Source organism: Lithobates pipiens, unplaced genomic scaffold, assembly GCF_037356315.1.
Source record: "Lithobates pipiens isolate NorthernLeopardFrog02 unplaced genomic scaffold, aLitPip1_a1.2 Scaffold_22, whole genome shotgun sequence".
Taxonomy (NCBI): Eukaryota; Metazoa; Chordata; class Amphibia; order Anura; family Ranidae; genus Lithobates; species Lithobates pipiens.
Window position 1 is genome coordinate 22048954 of NW_027507784.1, and position 24698 is coordinate 22073651.

The 24698-nt window shown below is 43.9% G+C and overlaps 1 protein-coding gene across 6 annotated transcripts in view; it reads left to right on the plus strand.

Annotated features, from left to right (window-relative positions):
* The window catches only part of LOC143923394 (uncharacterized), a 372703-nt gene that overhangs the window by 321464 nt on the left and 26541 nt on the right, over positions 1-24698 (plus strand). For all 6 annotated transcript variants that reach the window (XM_077447049.1, XM_077447046.1, XM_077447047.1 and 3 more), the window contains 2 exons: positions 19279-19328; positions 24025-24313. In XM_077447049.1, the coding sequence (XP_077303175.1) occupies positions 19279-19328; positions 24025-24313 (339 nt within the window). The remainder of the gene's footprint in view (positions 1-19278; positions 19329-24024; positions 24314-24698) is intronic.

Genomic DNA, 24698 nt, shown 5'->3' on the forward strand with positions numbered 1-24698 from the left:
TCCAACAGTTCATGGATGATGTGTCTCAGTGCACATTTGGGATTCTGTATCACACCAAGAACAGAGGAAGAATCAACATCACCGATGTCACCAGCTCCCTGTATGATGAAGAGTTGGAGTATCTCAATATCACACTTGGTACAGAATACAGAACAGAGCAAAAGTGAATTGTTTATTGGCTAGGAGTGAACAGGAACATGTTTTCAATTAAATCTGGTTGAACATGGTCAGACTCAATAACCAGACATTCTTCCTTCTTGGCAGAGAGCTACTAAGGTCCTTCTATGACCACATAAGTAAAAAAAAATATTTAAGGCCGGAAATTGTGGTATTTCCTACATGAGTCAGTTATCATTAGTGGAGGCCTATAACTGGCTTAAAGTATAGGGTGCCTAAAGGAGACCCTGCCATCAACCTAAAACAATTGCATAGAAAGAACAGGCGGGCAACTCGAAAGCTTCTCCATATAAAATATTTATTTAAGCATTACAGCAGTAACATCATCCAAAAATGTTGACGCGTTTTGGCCTTAGGCCTTCATGAAAAGCAACTTGCTTTTGGTGAAGGCCTACGGACAAAACGCGTCAGTTTGGATGATGTTATTGCTGTAAGGCTTAAATAAATATTTTTTTTATGGAGAAGCTGTCGAGTTGCCGGCCTGTACTTTCTATGGATCTTTTGTGAGCTTAATTAGCCAGAGCACAGAATACTCCACACACCAGCTATACTATATAGCGGTAGAGCTTGGGTGAGTTTTTCTCCTGCTAAAACAATTGCAGTTAAAAGCACAGACAAATCAAGTATTTTAAAATAGAAGTGAGATTTGTTAAAAAAAAACCCAGGTGGATGTGACATCTGTCTGATGCTGCATCTGTCTCCTGCGGGCTCTTAGACTGAGAACTGAGCAAATAAACAACACACCGTCAGACACCGGCTCTCTCTGCCCCTCCAGTGCTCACTGGAGTTCTGGGCTGTGGAGGGGGCAGGAGCAGCTGGCTCAGCCTCTTAGTGGCTTGCTGAGAGGCTGAGCCAGCTGTTGGTCCAGGCCTCTGGGTGGATCCCAACTTTACCCTACAGTCACATCTGTTTGGGTTTGCGGGTCACGTTTGTGGGGGCACAGCAGCCCATTAGTTTTTAAAAAAGGAGGAAAAGGGTTCATGCACCATTTTGGAAATGCAGCTGCTGGGAAATCGAATGGTGCTTTTCCACCATGAGATTCCCACACCTACAAATGAACTGCGGTTTGAGATGCGTAAAGAGCAGTGAGTTTTGTCTGCCAGCACAGAAACAACTGCGATTCCTGCACCCTCAACCACCCCACATAGTGTGATGCTAGCCTTAAAGTCAGGATCTTTCCCCAGTCTGGACCGGCTCTGTGACGTCAACCAACATCGGGCTTTAGCCCACTGCTGGAAACAGGTCACAGGAGTGCAGAACAAACTGAACGCCTGTTATCCATAAGAGAAATACAGTCAAACCAGCTTTGGCTATACTTCTCCTATAACCTCCCTGAGTGTGGCTCGGGCTGGATTTTCAGTACCAAAAGCGGTAACCCCAAGCCAAACACTTGATCGCATCACAGGATCCAGGTACAGTTACTTACCTTGTCCCCAGGATCCTGCAATGTCCTCCCTGCTGTGTGCGGCGACTGTGTCCTCTGCTCGATGTATCAGAGAGCCGAGCTCCGTTCCCTGCGAGCGTTGCGACGCACGGGGGTGGAGAACGGCGCCAAATTCAAAAAGTGAAACACACACAATACATACAGTATACTTACTGTATGAAATAATTTCACATCCCTTTTGTCCCTAGTGGTCTCTCCAATTTCCTGCATGCAGTTTTACATTATAAATACTGTTCTTTCTGCCAGGAAAATGGAGATTGTCCATAGCAACCAAAACCGTCCCTTTAGATCAAAAGTGGTTTTAGACCAGCTAGAAAAAAGCGATAATAAATTAAAATCACTTGCAGAATTGAGGGATAGTGATTTGTGGGGAGATCCGTCATCAAACACTGAAAGTAATGACAGTGACGATTCTGCAAATTTCAGTGTTTTTGATTTGATTACATTATTGAATCATTTTTATTATTATTATATTATTATTTGGCATAATTATTTATAGTTATTTATTATATTATAATTTATGATTTTGTGTTTCAAACTTTATCATACCCGAGATGTCTGCTAGACTCTGGTTTGGACAGATTTAAGTGAGTTATTGCTAAGAATTAGAGGCCTACAATATAAAATGCCAAATTTCCATGCAAAACAACTGTACCGCTTTGAGCATCAAAAATCTGAAATAATCGTACCGCCAGGGAGGTTAAATTCTTACTTCTTATCCATATACCATTTTTCTTTAATGAAATGTGCTTCTAAACTTGATAGCAAATGTTTCTATTAAAATTCTCTAGCACAGCCCCTCCCTACTACCTATGACTACTGTCATAGATTACTCTTCTTCAGTTTGACTTAAAACATTATATGAATTATTATTATTATAATATTGTATAACTTATACACTACATTTATGAATATTATTTATAGCTAATTTTCTACTGTTTATAAAAAAAAAGAATTTTACATACTAATACTTAACACCAGACTCATAAACATCTATATGTATATTATATACATGTATGATTTTAAGTTTATAAATTTTTAAACATGATTTATAGCCAAAACTTAAAGATAATATCCATTAACAATATACTATGGGGTTGATTTACTAAAACTGGAGTGCTAAAATATCTGGTGCAGCTCTGCAGTAGTACCCAATCGGCATCCAGTTCTATTGTCATAGCTTAATTGAACAAGCTGAAGTTAGAAGCTGATTGGCTACCATGCACAACTGCACCATATTTTGCACTCTCCAGTTTTAGTACATAAACCCCAATATGCAGGGCTTTTTTTCAGCAGAAATGGGAAGGAAAACAGTTCCAGCACCTTCAGAACTGAATGGGGTGCTGAGGTGTGCTGGAGGGTCTACTGATGCTGGCTACTGAGGAATCTATTGTCACAGGGTGTTCTAATGTTGAGGAACAGGATAGAGTTCATGTGTGGTGAGTCCGTCCAATGTGGAAGTCTTGTTTTAATGGTCCTGTAGGATAAACAAAAAGGGAGAAAACAGGAGGAGAGTACAAACAAGGTTAAAAATAAACAGTGATTCTGTGAGGAATCTGTGCGGGTAACCAACCACTATATCTAGGGGGGGAAACAATAAAAGAACTCTGTGGCTTACTCCCGGGCCATCGTGGGCTTTAAGGAAGGAGTGTAAAATTAGTAGGCTTCAGCCTGTTTCAGCATCAGAGCTGGATCGAGTAGAGGGAGGAGAGTGCAGTGAATCCTCTTCGTTGTTGTTGTATGGGTCAATTATTTCCCATTCTCTCAAGAGGCGCAGACCTTCCTTGATGCTCGCTATCACATGTGAATTTCCATCTTTGATAATCAGCAATTTGGCTGGGTACAGTCATTTGTACGCGATATGATGGTTATTCAGTGGTTTTGTAATTGTGGCCAGTTGCCTGCGTTGTTGCATGGTAAAGGCAGAAAGATCTTCATAGAATGATAATTCTTGCATTTCGGTAGGTAGATCTTCACAACGTCTTGTGGCCATTAGGGATGAGCTTCAAGTTTGAGTTGAACTCATGTTCGACTTGAATATTGCCTGTTCGTCTGTTCGGCGAACAGTGAACAATTTGGGGTGTTCGTGGCAAATTCGAAAAACCGCAGAACACCCTGTACAAGTCTATGGGAGAAATCTAAAGTGCTAATTTTAAAGGCTAATATGTAAGTTGCTGTCCTAAAAAGTGTTTGGGGACCTGGGTCCTGCCCCAGGGGACATGGATCAATGCAAAAAAAAAGTTTTAAAAACTGCCCTTTTGGAAGACAGATTGAGACGTAACAATGTTAAAATACATGGAATCCCCGAATCAGTCAAACCCCCAGATTTGTTTGTCAACCTCATGAAAGCTGCACTTCCAGATGCACCATTAGAGGACCTCGTCATTGACCATATCCACCGCTTACCAAGGCCCTAAAATATCCCTTCTCATCTCCCCAAAAGATACTATAGTTCGAGTGCACTTTTACCATATCAAAGATCAATTCATGATGGCCACTAAGGATGAGCCGAACACCCCCCGGTTTGGTTCGCACCAGAACCTGCGAACAGACCTAAACTTCGTGTGAACTTTAGAACCCTATTAAAGTCTATGGGACTCGAACGTTCAAAATCTAAAGTGCTAATTTTAAAGGCTAATATGCACGTTACTGTCCTAAAAAGTGTTTGGGGACCCGGGTCCTGCCCCAGGGGACATGGATCAATGCAAAAAAAAGTTTTAAAAACAGACGTTTTTTCGGGAGCAGTGATTTTAACGTCAGGCCGCCGGCATCCCGCAGTGTCTCCGACAGTGGAGACAGAGCACGCATGGGTGGTTTGCCGTGCGCTGGACTGGAGGGAGAGATCACCTGTCGCTGGATCAGATCAGCCATCACTGGACCCCGGAGAGATGATCATCCGTCGCTGTATAGCAAGAGTGGATTACCACCGCTGGAATCTTTCTTTTATTTTTTTATTTTTTTTAATAAAGGAATTTTTCAAAAGTGTGTTTGTCTTATTTAACTATTTTTTACACTTTCATTGTGAAATGATAGGGGAACTTTTGTACCCCCTTACCATTTCAAACAGGGGGGCTGGGATCTGGGGGTCCCTTTGTTAAAGGGGGCTTGCAGATTCTGATAAGCCCCCCGCCCCCAGACCCCCACAACCACCGGTCAGGGTTGTGGGGATGAGGCCCTTGCTCCTATCAACATGTGGACATGGTGCTTTGGTCGGGACCCCAAAGCATCCTCCCAATGTTGAGAGCATGTGGCCTGGTACGGTTCAGGAGGGGGGGTGCTCTCTCGTCCCCCCTCTTTTCCTGTGGCCTGCCAGGTTGCGTGCTCGGATAAAGGGTCTGGTATGGATTTTTAGGAGGACCCCCACGTCAATTTTTTTTTTAAATTTGACACGGGGTTCTACTTAATATCCATACCAGACCTGAAGGGTCTGGTGTGGATATTAAGGAGAACCCCACGTCAATTTTTTTTAAAAATTGACGTGGGGTTCCTCTTAATATTCATACCAGACCTGAAGGGCCTGGTAATTGAATTTGGGGGAACCCCACATTTTTTTTTTTTATCAATGACTTTCAATGAGTGTTCTCTGTATTACAGGAGCTGACAATTCATTATAGCTGCGAGTGATTTTAAATGACTTTTTTTCCTGCAGAAATTACACTTTGTGCAGGGACAGTTCTAAGCACAGGAAACATGCGCCCCTTCACAGGCATACTATAGACACCCCCCAGGTACGAAATTTAAAGGAATATTACAATTTTATTGTTTCACTTTAATCATTATTAAAATCACTGCTCCCGAAAAAACTGTAGTTTTTAAAACTTTTTTTTGCATTGATCCATGTCCCCCGGGGCAGGACCCAGGTCCCCAAACACTTTTTAGGACAGTAACTTGCATATTAGCCTTTAAAATTAGCACTTTAGATTTTGAGCGTTTGAGTCCCATAGACTTTAATAGGGTTCTAAAGTTCACACGAAGTTTAGGTCTGTTCGCAGGTTCTTGTGCGAACCAAACCTTTTTTTCGCTTTCATCGAAGCTTGGAAAATATATGGAAAGTTCGGGTGAGTGCATTTTGGAGTTGCCATCTCATGAAAGTGAGTTTCTTGTACAGCCAAAATGTCCGCTCTTTGAGAGGTAGCTTCTCTCCACAATGATCTCCTCTTGGCTGGATGATTCAGGCTTCTTGCATTTATTGAAACTACCTTAAGAATCTGGGATAACAGGAGTCAATATGTCGTCGGTCACTGTCTTCCAAAAACATCGAATTGGGAAGTGGAAAATCCTGGTAATGGTGGGTAGAGTAGTGTCTAGTAGGTGTCCTGTAATCTGTGAAACACAGGTACATGAGGTCCTTAAGATTCGCTTTATACATGTACATTATACACCAACGGTATCTAGGATGGAGGTTCAGCCATAATGGTGTATGTTGAAGAGAATTTGTGATGTTCCCAACGGGGAACCCATAGCATACTAAAATAAAACAGATATTCAGAAGAAACTGGTAAGAATAACTAAAAAGGGTCCAAAGGACAGGCATTTTTTGCCTACTACAACGGGGTCTTGGTACGGTGTTATGTACCCTCAAATCGTCGCCCGCTGGGGGAATCAAATTGAGATAACTGAAGCATTGATACTTCTACTAGGTCTACTCACCTAGGTTTGTTTGATGATTTGCGACGCGACACAACTGTCCAATCTGGTGACAGTTTCCCAGATGTGGTTCTTTGAAGTGGAGTTGCGGGCACTTCTTGACACTGTTCAGGAATCAGAATTCGCCATTAAGACAGGAGTTGGATCCCCTCATCCAGTGAGTTAACGATGTGGTTGGAGCCTTGATAGGAAATGATGAGCTTGGCAGGATATTTCCATCTGTAAACCACCTTGTTATTTCTTAAAGCCTTGGAGAGCGTAGCCATGTTTTGTCGTAATTGGAGTGTATGTTGCGACAAATCAGGTAGCACCTGTATTCCGGAGGCCTGCCCTGGCAAGTTATCAGCTTTACGGAAAGCCTCTAGAATTTTTTCTTTCGTTAAAAAGAAATGTATTCTTAGTAGCACATCTCTGGGTATTTCTTGGGGAAGGAATGAGGGTTTAGGAACTCTGTGGATTCTGTCGATCATAAGGTCTGACTGTGAAAGAGACGGGACCACTGCGTGAAACAGTTCCTGTACAAATTGTGGTAGTTGTTGCGCAGAAATAGATTCAGGGATCCCTCTAAGTTTTAAATTGTTTCTGCAGGACCGATCTTCAAGGTCTGCTAATTTGTTGAGAATTTTTGATATTGTTTGTTGCTGCTCTGCATGTGAGTCTACCATAGAGTTAAAGGAAGACGTGACATCACTCATACGGGTTTCGACCTGATGTACTCTGTCCCCAATATCACGTATTTCTTCCCTACACTGTTGTACACAGGCGATCATGTCCGCTTGGATAGATGATCGTAGAGAAATTAACACCTCTTTCATGGTACTATCTGAAAGAGGCTGACCGGTGGTGGGGAAATGTGACATTTGGTCGCTATGAGCTCCCGCGAGTGGCTCCTGGTTATTTGTGCCGCTCACCTCCATGGCTGTGTTGTTTGTAGGGAGCCCCTGTGGAATCTCTATGTCTAGCCGAGGTTTAGATTTTGCAGGACTCCTCGTTTGAGGAGAGTCACACGGGGATGGTGTTGCGCTGGAGTCTGTGTGCTCCGCTGTGCCTTGTATGCCCTGTGTGTGTTTCGCTAGATCGTGCATTTCCGCAGGGCTTACCTGCCTAGATGCGCAGTGCGACGGAGCCATGCTCCTTCCGTCGCCATGTTGTTGGAGAAGGCCGCGCTGCGTCGCCGGGAAGAAGTCCGGCAAATTCGCGTTTGCACTTGATATGGCTGCCTCTTCCTCATGTCCGGACGATCATAGGCAAGCTCCGCTGAAAGTGGTGGAGGTTGCTGCTCGCTGCGCTTCAAACTGCAGCCGATTTACGGTATATTCCCCCAGCGCTGGACGGAGCCAACTCCTATGCGGCCATCTCTCTCGGCGGTCGCCACGCCCCCCCATCTAATAGTTTTTAAACTATCCATGCTCCCCGCTGAGACCATTGCCCGTGGAAGGGAATTCCACATCCTAGCCACTCTTAGCCCTTGTACACACGGTCGGATATTCCGATGGACAATGTCCGATAGGACCATGTTGTCTGATAATCCGACAGTGTGTGGGCTCCATCGGACTGTTTCCATCGGAGTATCCGACGGACCAAGTTTTCCAACTTGTCTATAAAATTTTCTGACTTTGTCCGATCATGTGTAGAGAATTCCGATCGGACAAAGTGCTATGCATGCTCAGATCAAATTCCTAGACCAAAGCTATTGGCTACTAGCCTGAACGTAGTCCCGTCTTAACGAAATAACGTCATCACGTTAAGTACGATCGGATTTTCTGACAACAGTTTCGGACAAAATCAGTCGGACAAAATCCATTTGGTTGTCAAAATGTCCGACCGTGTGTACAAGGGCTTACAGTAAAGAACCCTCTGTGTAGTTTAAGGTTAAAGCCCTTTTCTTCTAATTTTAATGAGTTGCCACGAGTCTTGTTAAACTCCCTTCCGCAAAAAAGTTTTATCCCTATTATGGGGTCACCAGTACGGGATTTGTATATTGAATTAATATCCCCTCTCAAGTGTCTCTTCTCCAGAGAGAATAAGTTCAGTGCTCGCAACCTTTCCTCATAACTAATATCCTCCCGATGGCACCTCATGGCAAAGAACTCTCTGAGGATCTGAAAAAATAATTGTTGCTCTACATAAAGATGGCCTAGGCTATAAGAAAATTGCCATGAACCTGAAAATGAGCTGCAGCTGTCCGAAATGATTCCAGATGGCTGCACTTCCAAAAATCCTTTTATTGAAGCTTCATACGCAAGTAGTTGACAGAAGGAGCAGGGGACAAAAATGTAGACGCGTTTCGCGCAAATGTTAGCGCTTAGTCATTACCCTCCAAGATGACCACTGCCTTGTTAAAAAAGCTGAGGGTAAAGGTTATGGACTGGCCAAGCATGTCTCCAGACCTAAACCCTATTGAGCATCTGTGGGGCATCCTCAAATGGAAGGTGGAGGAGCGCAAGGTCTCCAACATCCACCAGCGCCGTGATGTCATCATGGAGGAGGGGAAGAGGACTCCAGTGCCAACCTGTGAAGCTCTGGTGACCTCCATGCCCAACAGGGTTAAGGCAGTGCTGGAAAATAATGGTGGCCACACAAAATAATGACACTTTTGGCCCAATTTGGACATTTTCACTTAGGGGTGTACTCACTTTTGTTGCCAGCGGTTTAGACATTAATGGCTGTGTGTTGAGTTATTTTGAGAGGACAGTAAATTTACACTGTTATACAATCTGTACACTCACTACTTTACATTGTAGACAAGTTTCATTTCTTCAGTGTTGTCACATGAAAAGATAGAAGAAAATATTTACAAAAATGTGAGGGGGTGTACTCACTGTTGTGAGATACTGTATATTTTTGTTAAAAATAGTATATATATTTTTTATTTACTTATTTTTTACAAAAATAATATTTCATATTTACCTAATACCTGCTTTTTGTAATTTTTTTTCTTTTAGGCATTTTGCAATTTGCATTCACATTACAGATACTCCTCATTTAATGACTACTCAGACCTATGTCCAGCTCTCCCCATCCGAACGTCGCATTTATACATCATTGTATTGTACAGTACAGAATTTTCATTATTGAGCTGGAGTTTTATGTTTAGACCTTTTTTTCACAATACAGTACAGTAGTTAACCACTTAAGGACTGCCTCACACTGATATACGTCGGCAGAATGGCACGGCTGGGCACAATCACGTACCTGTACATGGCTCTTTAAGTGCCCAGCCGTGGGTTGGGAGCGCGCCGCCGGCAGCGCATTCCCGACCCGGTCCTCAGCTCCGTGACCATGGCCGCAAGACCAGCGGACCCGATCGCAGAGCTGAAGAACAAGGAGAGGTCTGTGTAAACAAACCTCTCCCCGTGCTTCCTACTGAGCCTGTCACTGATCGTCTCTTCCCTTTTATAGGGAAAGACGATCAGTGACGTCACATGCCAGGCCACGCCTCCTACAATAAAAAAAGCACATAACGTCACACATAACCCCTACACTGCCCCCTAGTGGTTAACTCCTTCCCTGCCAGTATCATTTACACAGGAATCAGTGCATTTAAATAGCACTGATTGCTGTATAAATGACAATGGTCCCAAAAATGTGTCAAAAATGTCCGATGTGTCCGCCATAATGTCGCAGTCACAATAAAAATCACTGATCGCCGCCATTACTGGGAGGGTGGGCCAAGTGATATATTGAGCGGCTATAGCCGCTGGCCGTATCACGGAAGCGCACCCGCAAGAACTAACCACCATGTGAGAGAGCTCGCATGAAGGTGGTTATTTCTTGCGGGGAGGAGCTGAGACAGCCGCCTGAGGGACCCCAGAAGACCAGGTTCGGGGCCACTCTGTGCAAAATGAGCTGCACAGTGGAGGTAAGTATAACATGTTTGTTTTACACCCCCTTTAAGAATGCTTAAAATATTAATCACTTGTGATTTATTTTTTAACAACCAATTTGTTAAATGACCTGGTCTTTGGAACGGAACCTGGTCGTTAAGTGAGGAGTACCTGTATACTTATATAAACAGAGAGACTTGCAAAGTGCATTGCTACTGATTGACATTTCCAACCATACAGGAAATAAAATTGATAATTACAAATGTCTCTCTCTATATTGCCTGATAACCTCCTCTGTGTGCCCAGGGAAGGATGGAGTCATTGTGCTGATTGATGATCTAAAGGACAGCGGGAATTGGGAGAAGATTCGGATCCTGGAGAATCAGCCCAGTGTTGGAAAGCTGGCCAGCGACCTCCTCCTGATATCACACACAGAGAAAGCTGATAGAATACAACTTGTAAGGAAACTGAAAAGTGTAAAACAACTTTGTCATCCTTTAGGTAATTTCCTGTTAATTCCTGTTAATTGTGAGATGTCTGTCCATTCTGAGATAAAATAACACAGCAAAGTAGAGGCATTGCCAGGGCCCTCAAAGACACCCCTGGACACCTAACCTGAAGAGCTGTGGTCCTTAAAGCTTACCATGAGATGCTTCTTTTCATTTAGTCCATTATAATAATAAGTAATTATCAAACTATAGCCACTGTAATCCAGCCTGTAATCCAGCCCAAATGGCATATTACTTACTGTTTGAAGAAACTTTAAAAAAACTTGTTTCCAAGGGTAAGGCAGTGCCATCTTAAGTATTGTTTTCTGAGTCCACAGTGGAGTGTATTTCCGCCCTTACATTGAGCACTTCCTGTACTGTTAACCAAGCCTCCTTCTCAATTCAATGTTTCAATGGCAACCCTGCTTCCCTGTTCATAGCTTACTTGTTTTATTTCATAGTATTTACTTGTGCTGATTATCTTCTGTTTTCCTTTGTCAGTCTTATCAGCTTCAGCTGATAAGACTGAAGTAATGCTGTCCGATGCCCTAATTTACACTGCATGTGATGTCACATGGTCACATGGGGTGTAGAAGGAAGCTCTGAGTGATTGTGAAGTCTCCTGGGATTTCAGTGGTGTGCCATAGGAAGTCCTGATAATAGATAGACAAATACACAGAGTGTGCCGTAAATCAGGGGATTACAACAATACTAAGCAAGTAAGGAGATATCTACAAGCAGTGTTCATTAGGGTTTTTTATGCTGATTTACATGGGAAAAAGTTGTGGGGGAGAGTTTACAACCACTTGAAGATAGTGAATGCATTGCTGATCATAGCACTGTAGTCATGACAAGTGAAGGGTGAATGGGTGGATGAGGCCACTGTGCAAATAAAAAGAGCAAATGGCATTTTAGCCACAGATTCAGGAGTCAGGACAGATCTTTCAGTATGGGCTGGAGATCTATAAAAAATAAAGAAATATATATATATATATTATTTGGATCAAGGGTATCAAACGCCAATTGTTTAATCACGGGTCACATCATCATTATGATTACCCTCAAAGGGTTGGTTGCATCTGTAAGACTAGATGTGCAGAGCGCCCCCCCCCCCCCTTACTTTAGATGTCAAGAGCCCCCTACCATCAGAAGTCAAGTGTCCCCCACCCTCCCTTACATTACAGTGCACCCCCCTTACCTTGTGCTGCTGCCAGGAAGAAGCTGGGGGTGAAGCTGGGAAGCAGAAAGTGCAGGGTCTGTAGGAAGACTGCGGAGGGCTGGAGTCAGCTCAGGGGAGGTGGAGACGAGGGGGTGTTGTGGCTGCACAGAGAGGCACAAGATCTGTAGGAGGAGATCCGTCTCAATCTATGCTACCGACTGCTGAGACTGAGGGGGGCAGAGATGAGCCTCTCTGCAGCTGCACGGAGGAGCACAGCAGTCCTCCTCTCTGCTGCCAACTGCTGAGACAAGGTGGGGCGGAGACAATGGGGGATACTGCAGCTGCAGGAGAATTACAAAGGCCACATGAAATGGCCTGGGGGCTGGAATCAGCCCACAAACCTTATGTTTGACACATGCGATTTAGATGTCTTAACCCATAAAGTGGCTCTTGTGAAATAAATGAATAATATTGTGTAAACAGTACAAATTTAAAAAAAATGTTGAATAGAGAGATCGAAATCAAGTCCATGCACTATTGAGTGCACCTCCCATCACCGAAAATAGAGAGAGCCAGAGAGCAATCCTCCGCCATATAAAGTGCCTGCTTACCCGAACAAATTGACCTCCTATTACGGAAGGTCAATCTTGCCTGTGGCTTATAGCCCAGAAAGGGCCTTGATCCCTCAAGAACTTATGGGAATCCACCACTTTGTAAGTACTCGATGTTAAAAGCTCCAGATACAAGAATGATAAAAGCTTGTCATGTCTCCAATCTATTCAACAAGACCTCCAGAGATGGCAAGTGGGCTTATTTTCCTGATTTGAAAGAATGTCCATCATAAAAATGAATATCCTACCCAGAATCCTGTACCTCTTTCAAACCCTCACTATCCGTGTCCCCTCAACATTCTTCACGACCTACAAATGACTCTACAGAAATTGTATCTGGTCCTCCAAAGCTCCCAGATTGAGCTGGGATAGATTAGCCCTTCCTAAATCAAAAGGAGGAATTGGACTCCCAGATGTTTACAAATATCATTGGGCCTGCCTCTTGACCAGAGTAGTTGACTGGCATATCCACGCAGACACTAAAGACTGGGTTAAACTTGAAGAGTTATTTGCAGGGATTCCAATCTCACATCTAACATGGATCTCACAGAAAGTGACCCCCAAAGAATATACAAACTATCCACTTATACACTCTACCCTCCTCCACTTTAGGATGGCGTGTACTAAACGCAACAAAGCGTCCTCGCCGGGGCCCCTGACACCTATTGACCACAATCCTGACTTCCCTCCTGGCCTTTTGGAATCCAACACTGATATCCCACGATGGCTACCCTCAGAGCAGAACACTTCTTCCATAACGATGAGTTTACAACGTATGCGACTCTATCCTCTCGCTTTCCTGAACAAACCATACCCTTCTTCAAATATTTACAGGTTAGGCATTTCATTCAAAGCTCCAAACCTCTGACCAAATGGCATAGAGACCACACTCCCTTCGAAGCTATTTGCACTGCCACTGAACCCCAAAGACATCTGATTGTGACCATGTATTCACTCTTGTTCTTAGACTGCAGCCCCAAGGCTAACCCAATTAGCCAATGCTTGGAAAAAGACCTCTCATTAGATCTACAGTGGGGCAAAAAAGTATTTAGTCAGCCACCAATTGTGCAAGTTCTCCCACTTAAAAAAATGAGAGAGGCCTGTAATTGTCATCATAGGTATCACCTCAACTATGAGAGACAAAATGTGGAAACAAATCCAGACAATCACATTGTCTGATTTTTGAAAGAATTTATTTGCAAATTATGGTGGAAAATAAGTATTTGGTCAAAATCAAAAGTTCACCTCAATACTTTCTTATATATCCTTTGTTGGCAATGACAGAGGTCAAATGTTTCCTGTAAGTCTTCACAAGGTTGTCACACAATGTTGCTGGTATGTTGGCCTCCATGTCCTCCATGCAGATCTCCTCTAGAGCAGTGATGTTTTGGGGCTGTCGCTGGGCAACATGGACTTTCAACTCCCTCCAAAGGTTTTCTATGGGGTTGAGATTTGGAGACTGGCTAGGCCACTCCAGGACCTTGAAATGCTTCTTAGGAAGCCACTCCTTCGTGTGTTTGAGATCATTGTCATGCTAAAAGACCCAGCCACGTTTCATCTTCAATGCCCTTGCTGATGGGAGGAGGCTTGCACTCAAAATTTCACGATGCATGGCCCCATTCATTCTTTCATGTACACGGATCAGTCGTCCTGTTCCCTTTGCAGAGAAACAGCCCCAAAGCATGATGTTGCCACCCCCATGCTTCACAGTAGGTGTGATGTTCTTTGTTTGCAACTCGGCATTCTCTCTCCTCCAAACACAACGAGTTGTGTTTCTACCAAGCAGATCTACTTTGGTTTCATCTGACCATATGACATTCTCTCAATCCTCTTCTGGATCATCCAAATCCTCTCTAGCAAACCTCAGACGGGCCCGGACATGTACTGGCTTAAGCAGGGGGACACGTCTGGCACTACAGGATCTGAGTTCCTGGCGGCGTAGTGTGTTACTGATGGTAGCCTTTGTTACGCTGGTCCCAGCTCTCTGCAGGTCATTCACTAGGTCCCCCCATGTGGTTCTGGGATTTTTTTTCTCACCCTTCTTGTGATCATTTTGACCCCACGGGGTGAGATCTTGCGCGGAGCCCCAGATCGAGGGAGATTATCAGTGGTCTTGTATGTTTTCCATTTTCTAATTATTGCTCCCGCAGTTGATTTAATCACACCAAGCTGCTTGCCTATTGCAGATTCAGTCTTCCCAGCCTGGTGCAGGTCTACAATTTTGTTTCTGGTGTCCTTCGACAGCTCTTTGGTCTTCACCATAGTGGAGTTTGGAGTGTGATTGTTTGAGGTTGTGGACATGTGTCTTTTATACTGATAACAAGTTCAAACAGGTGCCATTAATACAGGTAATGAGTGGAGGAGAGAAGAGCCTCTTAAAGAAGAAGATGTGAGAGCCAGAAATCTCGCTTGTTTGTAGGAGACCAAATACTTATTTTCCACCATAATTTGCAAATAAATTATTTAAAAAATCAGACAATGTGATTGTCTGGATTTGTTTCCACATTTTGTCTCTCATAGTTGAGGTATACCTATGATGACAATTACAGGCCTCTCTCATCTTTTGAAGTGGGAGAACTTGCACAATTGGTGGCTGACTAAATACTTTTTTGCCCCACTGTATCTAACATCGAATGGGAGTGGATCTATGAACACATTCATAAAGGATCCATCAATGTATCAGCACGAGAAAATGGATACAAGCTAACTCTAGATGGTACAGGACCCCGATCAGACTACATAAATACCACCCCAGCATCTCCCCACTCCGCTGGAGATGCAATTTGACTCAAGGATCCCTACTCCACATATGGTGGGAATGCCCGCTTATACAACCTTTCTGGAAGGAAGTACACCGCCTCACCACCCAAATAACAACTTATCCACCAGACTTTACCCCCACCCAGTACTTGCTCCACCACACATCTATACTCCACTCAGCCTACAACAAATCCCTCACCCTCCACCTCATCAACGCTGCCAAACAATGCATACCTGTCTTCTGGAGACAGACCATCCCCCCAACTATTTCACATTGGTTTCGCCGTATAGAAAGAATAGCAGAAATGGAGGCCCTCATTTATCATGCTAGAGAGAACCCAACAAAGTTTCAGAAAACCTGGGTCTGCTGGTCACACTTTAAAGAGTCTGCTGATTACCGCAATTCTCTACAGTAACACACTTTTACTCAATCCTGGGTATTCCACAAAACGCTACATGCCTTTACTATGCACTTGAAGGATATAGGATCCTACATACCCCTATCCTTCTTCACATATATCCCTTGCCTGATGAAGTCCTTTATTGTCTTGATGACATTATATCTCTACGAGATTCTATACCCTTCACTGTATTGTTTTTTAGTATCAAAGATGCCTCTACAGTTATACTCCCTCTGGAGCTAACTACCCAACTTTTTTTTGTCCCACTGGCACAACGTATAACAAATTCTTGTACAGATAAACGACTCCTTTACCGACAACGCCTGTCAAGATCCATAGGTCCCCCTATCCGGACACAGTTAGAGCTCGATAGGGGTGTTTGGATGTCAGGGGAACATATATAAATATACCTGTCCTTAACCCTTACCAAATTACACACGCAAGACCTCGTTCCCTTTTCCAATGACCACCAGTGGTGACGTCTTCTTACCATACATGTCGACTTCTTTATTTGCTCCTTTCTTTGGTTTGGTTCTTCATCTTACTTGTGTAGTTTATCGATTACGGAACCTTTTTATATCGTACTGTAATTGCATTATATACATTCAAACCGTGTTGTTCCTGTACCATCTCAATGCTGCACTGTACTTTCCTTGTTATATTGATAACTTCAATAAAGAATTTGAAACAAAATAATGAATAAAACAGCATCCTCAATTACAAAAAAAAAAAAGCTTGCCATGACATAAAATCTTTTATACGTTTATTGTAATATCTAAGTATGCACTTAAATCAAATTCTAGGAAACTTGTTTGTAAAATAAAAAGTTGGCCGGCTTGTACGTGGTGACGTCAGTACATCGCTCCCACCAACGCGTTTTGTCACAAAATGACATCATCACGATTTAGATGTACTGCTTTTAGGTGCCATCAGTTTATGTTGTTTGAACATATAATGCACACTTTTATCCAACTAAATGTGAGAGATTCATTTAATTTTTTATTATTAAATCATATAATTTGCTGCATTTAGATGTACCTGCTTGTGTCTCTTTAGTTGAATAGCTGCGTTGTCCCAAAGACATTTCTTCAATCTTACAGCGTAACACAACAAACCTCTCCATTATATTCAATGCTATAAATTGTACTTTTATATTTTCCAGAACATCCTGAACATCCTCACAAAGTGGATCTTGTGCCACAGACCTCAAAATCATTAAACGTGAGTAATAAAAGAAGAATATATTATTGATGTGTGTTTTGGTATTTGCTCAGCCATATTAACCACTTCAGCCCCGGAAGGTTCCCCCTTCCCCCCTTAACGACCAGGCCCTTTTTTGCGATACGGCACTGAATTATTTTAACTGACAATTGCGCAGTCGTGCGAAGCTTTTAAACTTCAGACAAGAAATGAGAACAAAGCATATCCCTTTATAGTGTGCACTTGTCTCAGTCCAGAGCACAAAGTGTAATTTCTGTCTGCCTTCCCCTGCTATCACCATGAGCCACTTCTGACAAGTTTTCCTGACACCAAAAGAAAAATGGTGACAGGTGAGGGATCTCCAGCAGATTAACCGCCTCAGCACTTTTCCTGTGTGCTGTGTGGAGGGAGTGTCTTCCTCCCTTCCAATCAGCACTCAGAGCTCTCCTCACTGAGCTCTGCGGTGTGTAACTGCAGCTCTTCGCCCCCCCTTTTTTTTATGACAGCTCAGACAAGCTTTATAAATGCAGCACTTTGAACGGATGTACAGAAGGAAAGACTGGAGATAAACAGCTACAACTTATGTAGGAGGATTTGTTTTATCTCTGTAAATCAGCTGAAATTAATCACTTCACTGGCTATATGTAAGGGTTTACAACCACTTTAAAGAGGAAGTAAACCCATCAGGGTTTACTTCCTCTTTGATTCCCTGCAAAGGTAAAGCATAATGGGCTACTATGCATCGCACAGTAGTCCATTATGTGTCACTTACCTGACACAGGAGCCAGCGAAGTCACCAATGTCCCCTGTAGTTCCGAGCGTCCATCTTCTTGGTGGGTTTCGCTGCTCCGGCACTGTGATTCACCGGAGCAGTGATGACGTCACTCCCGTGCATGGGAGCCAACACTCGCGGCATATCGCCGTGATCTGCGGGCTGCCCAGTGCGCCTGCGCGCCGCTGGTGCTTGTTCCGTAGACAGTGGTGGCTGTCTTCGGGTAAATATCTCCTAAACAGTGTAGGTTTAGGAGATATTTCTTGGACCTACAGGTAAGCCTTAATCTAGGCTTACCTGTAGGTCAAAGTGGTTTGTAAGGGTTTTCCAACAACTTTAATGAATGGAGCAGTTATATACCCGTTCTTACTTACACATCTTTAAATATTTTCCACATTCAGACCTGTTCTGAGAAGACATCAGCATCTCGGAGATTCATCATTGGTATCTTCTCTGTATCAGAAGAGGATCATATCGATTGGCTAAGGAGATTGCTATCATTAGACATCTTTGGACAAAGAGAAGTCACCTATCATAAAATACCATCGTATGATAATGTGGGACTTGAAGATGGAAAACTTCAATGTGTAGTAGCAATCCTATATCACACTATGAAGACTGGAAACATTGTCACTTCACAGAGGGAATTTCTGTATCACAAAGTAACAGATCAGCTGGTACAAAAACTAGGTAAGAGTCTTCCTAACTGAAAGATTATATCCACATTCTTAAATGTATCAACAGTTATAATACTTGTGCTTTATATTATATGTATATATATATATATATATATGTATATATATAAAGCAATGCGTCTTCATTATAGGGCCTTACATTTATGGCCAGACAAATTATTGATAATTTGTTCTAAAAAAATAAATGGCAGGGCATAAACTGTTCCTATAAATGTTAGGAAGACCTTAGTTAGGCCTCATATCCACTTGTGGTTGGGGAGATGGTAACAAAAAAAACAAAGTTCATTGAAGGACTCATGCAGCTTGGCGTGTAAATTGCCATCATCCCTATATATATATATATATATATATATATATATATATATATATATGAAAAAGTAAATACCTCAGAGATGGGATTTTTAAGACAATTATGAAATGCAAAAGATTTATATATGCAAAAAAGTTTTATCATTACAAAAAACAGGTATAGGGGTGTGCGCATGCCCGCCACGTCACTGAGGAACGATGCGCGTGCCCAGGGGCCGCGATCGCTCCTGACAGAGCAGGAGTGTGGATCTGTGTGTTTCTGTAACAATTCTTTGTTGAAATCTGCACAGTATTGATTATTGATCTCTTCCTCATACACAGGGAAAGACAACGTGATTGTGCTGATTGATGATCTGAAAAGTTATACAGATAAAAAATGGGCGATGTGGGTTCAGTCCAAGATTGAAAAGTGGGCTGGTGATCTCCTCTACTTCCTTCAAGAAGAAAAACACAACCAACAGATGTTGGTTCAGAGACTAAAGAGCCTCAAGCTCTTCCGCCAACCACCAGGTAATTTTCCACAACTCCCTTACCAATACCCATAGCTGGAGGAATACGCCGGTTTATTTTATCAATGTTGAGTAGACTTTAGAAGTTGGCTATTCCGTTCTGAAAAAAAAAATGGTGGCTGAGATGACAACAGGAGGAGAACCTTTATTTTCGAGAGTCCAAAGGAATTCCTTTTACCTTTGGTGGTGGACTTTATTTGATTTAGAAGTTGATGTAGAATCTTAGATAACTATTGTCTGTAGTGGTCAGAACTATGAAATAATTTCTATATTTTCTAGAATATCATCCAAAATCAGACCCCATTCAACCAACATCAGGAACATTAAATGTGAGTAAATGAACAGAAGTAGCACAGTGTACTAACCTTCTAAGTTGTGTGGTATTGTATCTGATTTCTTTACTATGATCAAGACTAGAGGGAGGATCCTGAGCCAGGATTTGGGCTGTATTCATGTTCTATGTGTATTCTCAGCACTACCATGAATATTATAGTGGTTATACGGGTAATGTATGTGTTTTTGAATTGCAGAACTCATGTTCTCATCATGTCTTAGATCTGTAAGTTCTGAAGTTTAAAAAAAGTAAGAGTTCTACTTCTAAGGCCGCGTACACACGCGCGGACTGTTCGCCCAACCTTGTTCGGCAAACAGTTTCATCAAACAGTCCGCTCAAAATTTGCATGAGCGGACTTGCCCACACACGAGCGGACTGTTTGACGAACAAGGTTGGGCAAACAGTTCGCTCAACTTTTGAAATGAACGGACTCGCCCACGTAAGGAGGAGGCAAATCCGCCCATTTCAAGCGCGTGTACAGGTAGGCGGGGCCCGCGAAGGAAACGTCGCGGGCTCCGCCTCCTGGAATGGGCTTAAAGGGGAACCCCAACGCCGAAAAAAATCGGCGTGGGGGTCCCCCCCAAGTCCACACCAGACCCTTGTCCGAGCATGCTACCCGGCCGGCCAGGAAAGGGGGGCGAGCGAGCGCGTACCAGGCCGCGTGCCCTCAACATGGGGGGGTGCCTTGGGGAAGGGGGGGCCGCGCGGCCCCCCCACCCCAAAGCACCTTGTCCCCATGTTGATGAGGACAAGGGCCTCTTCCCGACAACCCTGGCCGTTGGTTGTCGGGGTCTGCGGGCGGGGGGCTTATCGGAATCCGGGAGCCCCCTTTAAGAAGGGGGCCCCCGGATACCGGCCCCCCACCCTATGTGAATGAGTATGGGGTACAATGTACCCCTACCCATTCACCTGTGAAATAAAGTACAAAAAAAAACACAACACAGGGGAAAAAATATTTTATTGCACAGCTCCGGGGGTCTTCCGTCTTCGGGGGTCTTCTCGCCGGACTCCTCCGCTATGTGTGTGTAGCTCTTTTGCTAGCGGAGGAGTCCGGCTTTCTTCCTCCCCGCCGCCGGCCTCTTCTCCCGACTTCGGGGGTCTTGTCCCCCTCTTCGGTTCTTCTGCCGGGCCACCGCGCCTGGTCCGGTGGCCCGGTCTTCTGTCGCCGTCTTCCGTTCTTCTGTCGCCGCCTTCGGCTCTTCTGCCGGGCCACCGCGCCTTCTTGTAGCTCTTTTACAGGCGGTGGCCCGGTCTTCTGTCGCCGCTGTCGCCGCCGACTTCCGTTCGTGTTCTTCTTCTTGTTCTTCTCCAGGAGATGTTGACACGTCGCTCCCTCCGGCCGGAATGCCAGAGCCGCCCTGCGCTGTCACTTATATAGTGACAATGGGGCGGGGTCACATGGTATATGTCACATGGGTTGGTCACATGGTGACCCCGCCCCCTTACGATGTCATAGTCCCCATGTGACATCAACCCATGTGACCAACCCATGTGACATATACCATGTGACACCGCCCCATTGTCACTATATAAGTGACCGCAGAGCGCGTCCCTGGCATTCCGGCCGGAGAGCTCGTCGAGTCAACATCTCCAGGAGAAGAAGAAGAAGAACAAGAAGAAGAACGGAAGGCGACAGCGGCGACAGAAGACCGGGCCACCGCCTGTAAAAGAGCTACAAGAAGGCGCGGTGGCCCGGCAGAAGAGCCGAAGGCGGCGACAGAAGAACGGAAGACGGCGACAGAAGACCGGGCCACCGGACCAGGCGCGGTGGCCCGGCAGAAGAACCGAAGAGGGGGACAAGACCCCCGAAGTCGGGAGAAGAGGCCGGCGGCGGGGAGGAAGAAAGCCGGACTCCTCCGCTAGCAAAAGAGCTACACACACATAGCGGAGGAGTCCGGCGAGAAGACCCCCGAAGACGGAAGACCCCCGGAGCTGTGCAATAAAATATTTTTTCCCCTGTGTTGTGTTTTTTTTGTACTTTATTTCACAGGTGAATGGGTAGGGGTACATTGTACCCCATACTCATTCACATAGGGTGGGGGGCCGGTATCCGGGGGCCCCCTTCTTAAAGGGGGCTCCCGGATTCCGATAAGCCCCCCGCCCGCAGACCCCGACAACCAACGGCCAGGGTTGTCGGGAAGAGGCCCTTGTCCTCATCAACATGGGGACAAGGTGCTTTGGGGTGGGGGGGCCGCGCGGCCCCCCCTTCCCCAAGGCACCCCCCCATGTTGAGGGCACGCGGCCTGGTACGGCTCAGGAGGGGGGGCGCGCTCGCTCGCCCCCCTTTCCTGGCCGGCCGGGTAGCGTGCTCGGACAAGGGTCTGGTGTGGACTTGGGGGGGACCCCCACGCCGATTTTTTTCGACGTTTCCTTCGCGGGCCCCGCCTACCTGTACACGTGCTCGAAATGGGCGGACTTTCCGAGCGGGAACAGTCCGCTCATTTCAAAAGTACAGCGGACAGGCCCACACACGGGCGGACTGTTCGCTCAAACACAGTTTCAGCGGACAGTTTTTCGGAATTTCCGAAAGACTTTGTCCGTCCAACTGTCCGCTGAAACTGTCCGCTGAAAGCCCACACACGAGCGGACTGTCCGCCCAAACACTGTTCAGCGGACAAGGTTGGGCGAACAGTCCGCCCGTGTGTACGCGGCCTTATACTCACAGTTAAAGCATTGCTGTTCTATAATACCCATTGAGGATACAGGATGTGCTGCACACCCCCCAAAAAATATAACCAAAATACACAAGCCATGTGTAACACTTCCGAGGTGATTTACTAAAACTGGTGAACACAGAATCTGGTGCAGCTGAGTATAGTAAACTTAATTAATTAATTCAGCAGATTTGGAAGCTGTCAAATAAAGATGGCCTGACTCAAAAATAGAGAGATGCAAAGTAACATTGTTTATAAACATTGATCAGACAGGAAATAGAGAGCTACAAAGTAACATTGTTTATAAACATTGATCAGACAGGAAATAGAGAGCTACAGACTAACATTGTTTATAAATACTGTTTAGAAGGCAGATAGATGCAAAGTAACATTGTTTATAAACATTGATCAGACAGGAAATCGAGAGATATAAAGTAACATTATTACTTTTATATCTACTCTGTTTCATTTATCTGCAGATCAAAGGGATGAACTTTTATTTGCAGATGATTTTAACTGACAATAAATAAATAAAATAATAGTCTATTTAACCCCTTATCAGCCCTAGGTACTGTATATATATATATATATATACTGCAGGCTGGAAATGGAATTAGAGCGCAATCACTGATGTTCTGGAATCCGGAAGCGGAGAGACGGATGTGGAGAACACCGATGACAAACAGGAAATGATGTATCCAATTGCAGGAAGTAAGGAGCTACAAAAACTTCCTGGTTGTAAAAGACTGGCCATCAATGAAGAAATGCAGTCTTTATAATTGCACTGGACTAGTGCAAAATCAGTATTAAAATCACCAGCCTGAAAAATAAAAAAATAAAAAATAAGGCTATACAACGGCTTCAAAGGTGCCCATGCGCCAGCACCCGGCTACACTGGCACACATGAATGAGGTGTTGTTTCTTGTGTTGTATGGGGAGGGAGAGGGAAGGAAGGGATACTTTCCGCTCAGTGGCTAAGTGGTTAGCCTTTCTGACTTGCAGCACTGGGGTCATTGGTTTGAATCCCAACCACCTTCCTGGAGTTTGCACATTCTTCTCTGTGTGGGTTTCCTCGCACACTCCAAAGACATGCTGGTAGATTAATTGGCCTTAGTATGTGTATGTATGAATGTCAGTTAGGGACCTTAGATTGTAATCTCCTGAAAGGCAGGGACTGATGTGAATGTATAATACATATGTGTAGCTATGGTGGATTATAATTGTAATATTGTGTGCTTTCCCCATCATTCCTCATCTATAGTTATACCCCTTTAGTGTTGGGCACCAGTGACTTCATCATACCTGTGAGCCCAACCAAATGGGTTGTGGGGCTAGTAGTGTTTCTGGCTGGCGATTCCATTGCATAACCAAACACCCCAGGACTCCGCATCCCAGGGATCTGTTTTTTATCTATTTCTTTTGCACAAGTTGTCCATTGTAGTGCTGGCTGCTGTTTTATTTGAACACTAGCCCTGTATTTTTATAATTTTTTTTGGGTTGTAAACTTCAGACAAGAAATGAGAACAAAGCATATCCCTCTATATTGTGTATTTGCCTCAGTCCAGAGCACAAAGTGTCATTTCTGTCTGTTTCCTCTTTCCCCTGCTATCAGCATGAGTCACTTCTGACAAGTTTAAATGACACCAAAAGAAAAATGGTGACAGGTGAGGGAACTCCATGCAGATTAACAGCCTCAGCTCTGTTCCTGTGTGCTGGGTGGAGGGACTGTCTTCCTTCTTTCCAGTCAGCCCTCGGTGCTCTCCTCATTGAGCTCTGTGGTGTGTAAATTCAGCTCTCCACCCCCCTTTTTTTATGACAGCTCAGACAAGCTTTATAAATTGAGCACTTTGAACAGATGTAGAGAAGAAAAGAATGCAGATAAACAGCTACAACTTATGTAGGAGGATTTGTTTTATCTCTGTATATCACCTGAAATTAATCACTTCACTGGCTATATGTAAGGGTTTACAACCACTTTAATGAATGGAGCAGTTATATACCTTTTCTTACACATCTTTAAATATTTTCCACATTCAGACCTGTTCTCAGAAAACACCAACATCTCGGAGATCCATCATTGGTATCTTCTCTGTATCAGGAGAGGATCATATCAATTGGCTAAGGAGATTGCTATCATTAGACATCTTTGGACAAAGAGAAGTCACCTATCATAAAATACCATCACATGATAATGTGGGACTTGAAGATGGAAAACTTCAATGTGTAGTAGCAATCCTATATCACACTATGAAGACTGGAAACATTGTCACTTCACAGAGGGAATTTCTATATCACAAAGTAACAGATCAGCTGGAACAAAAACTAGGTAAGAGTCTTCCTAACTGAAAGATTATATCCACATTCCTAAATGTATCAACAGTTATAATACTTGTGCTTTATATTATTTGTATAGATATATATATATAAAGCAATGCGTCTTCATTATCAGGCCTTACATTTATGGCCAGAAAAATGATTGATAATTTGTTCTAAAAAAAATAGATGGCAGGGCATAAACTGGTCCTATAAATGTTAGGAAGACCTTAGTTAGGCCTCATATCCACTTGTGGTTGGGGAGATGGTAACAAAAAACCCAAAGTTCATTGAAGGATTCGTGCAGCTTGACGTGTAAATTGCCATCATATATATATATATATATATATATATATATATATATATATATATATATATATATATATATATATATATAT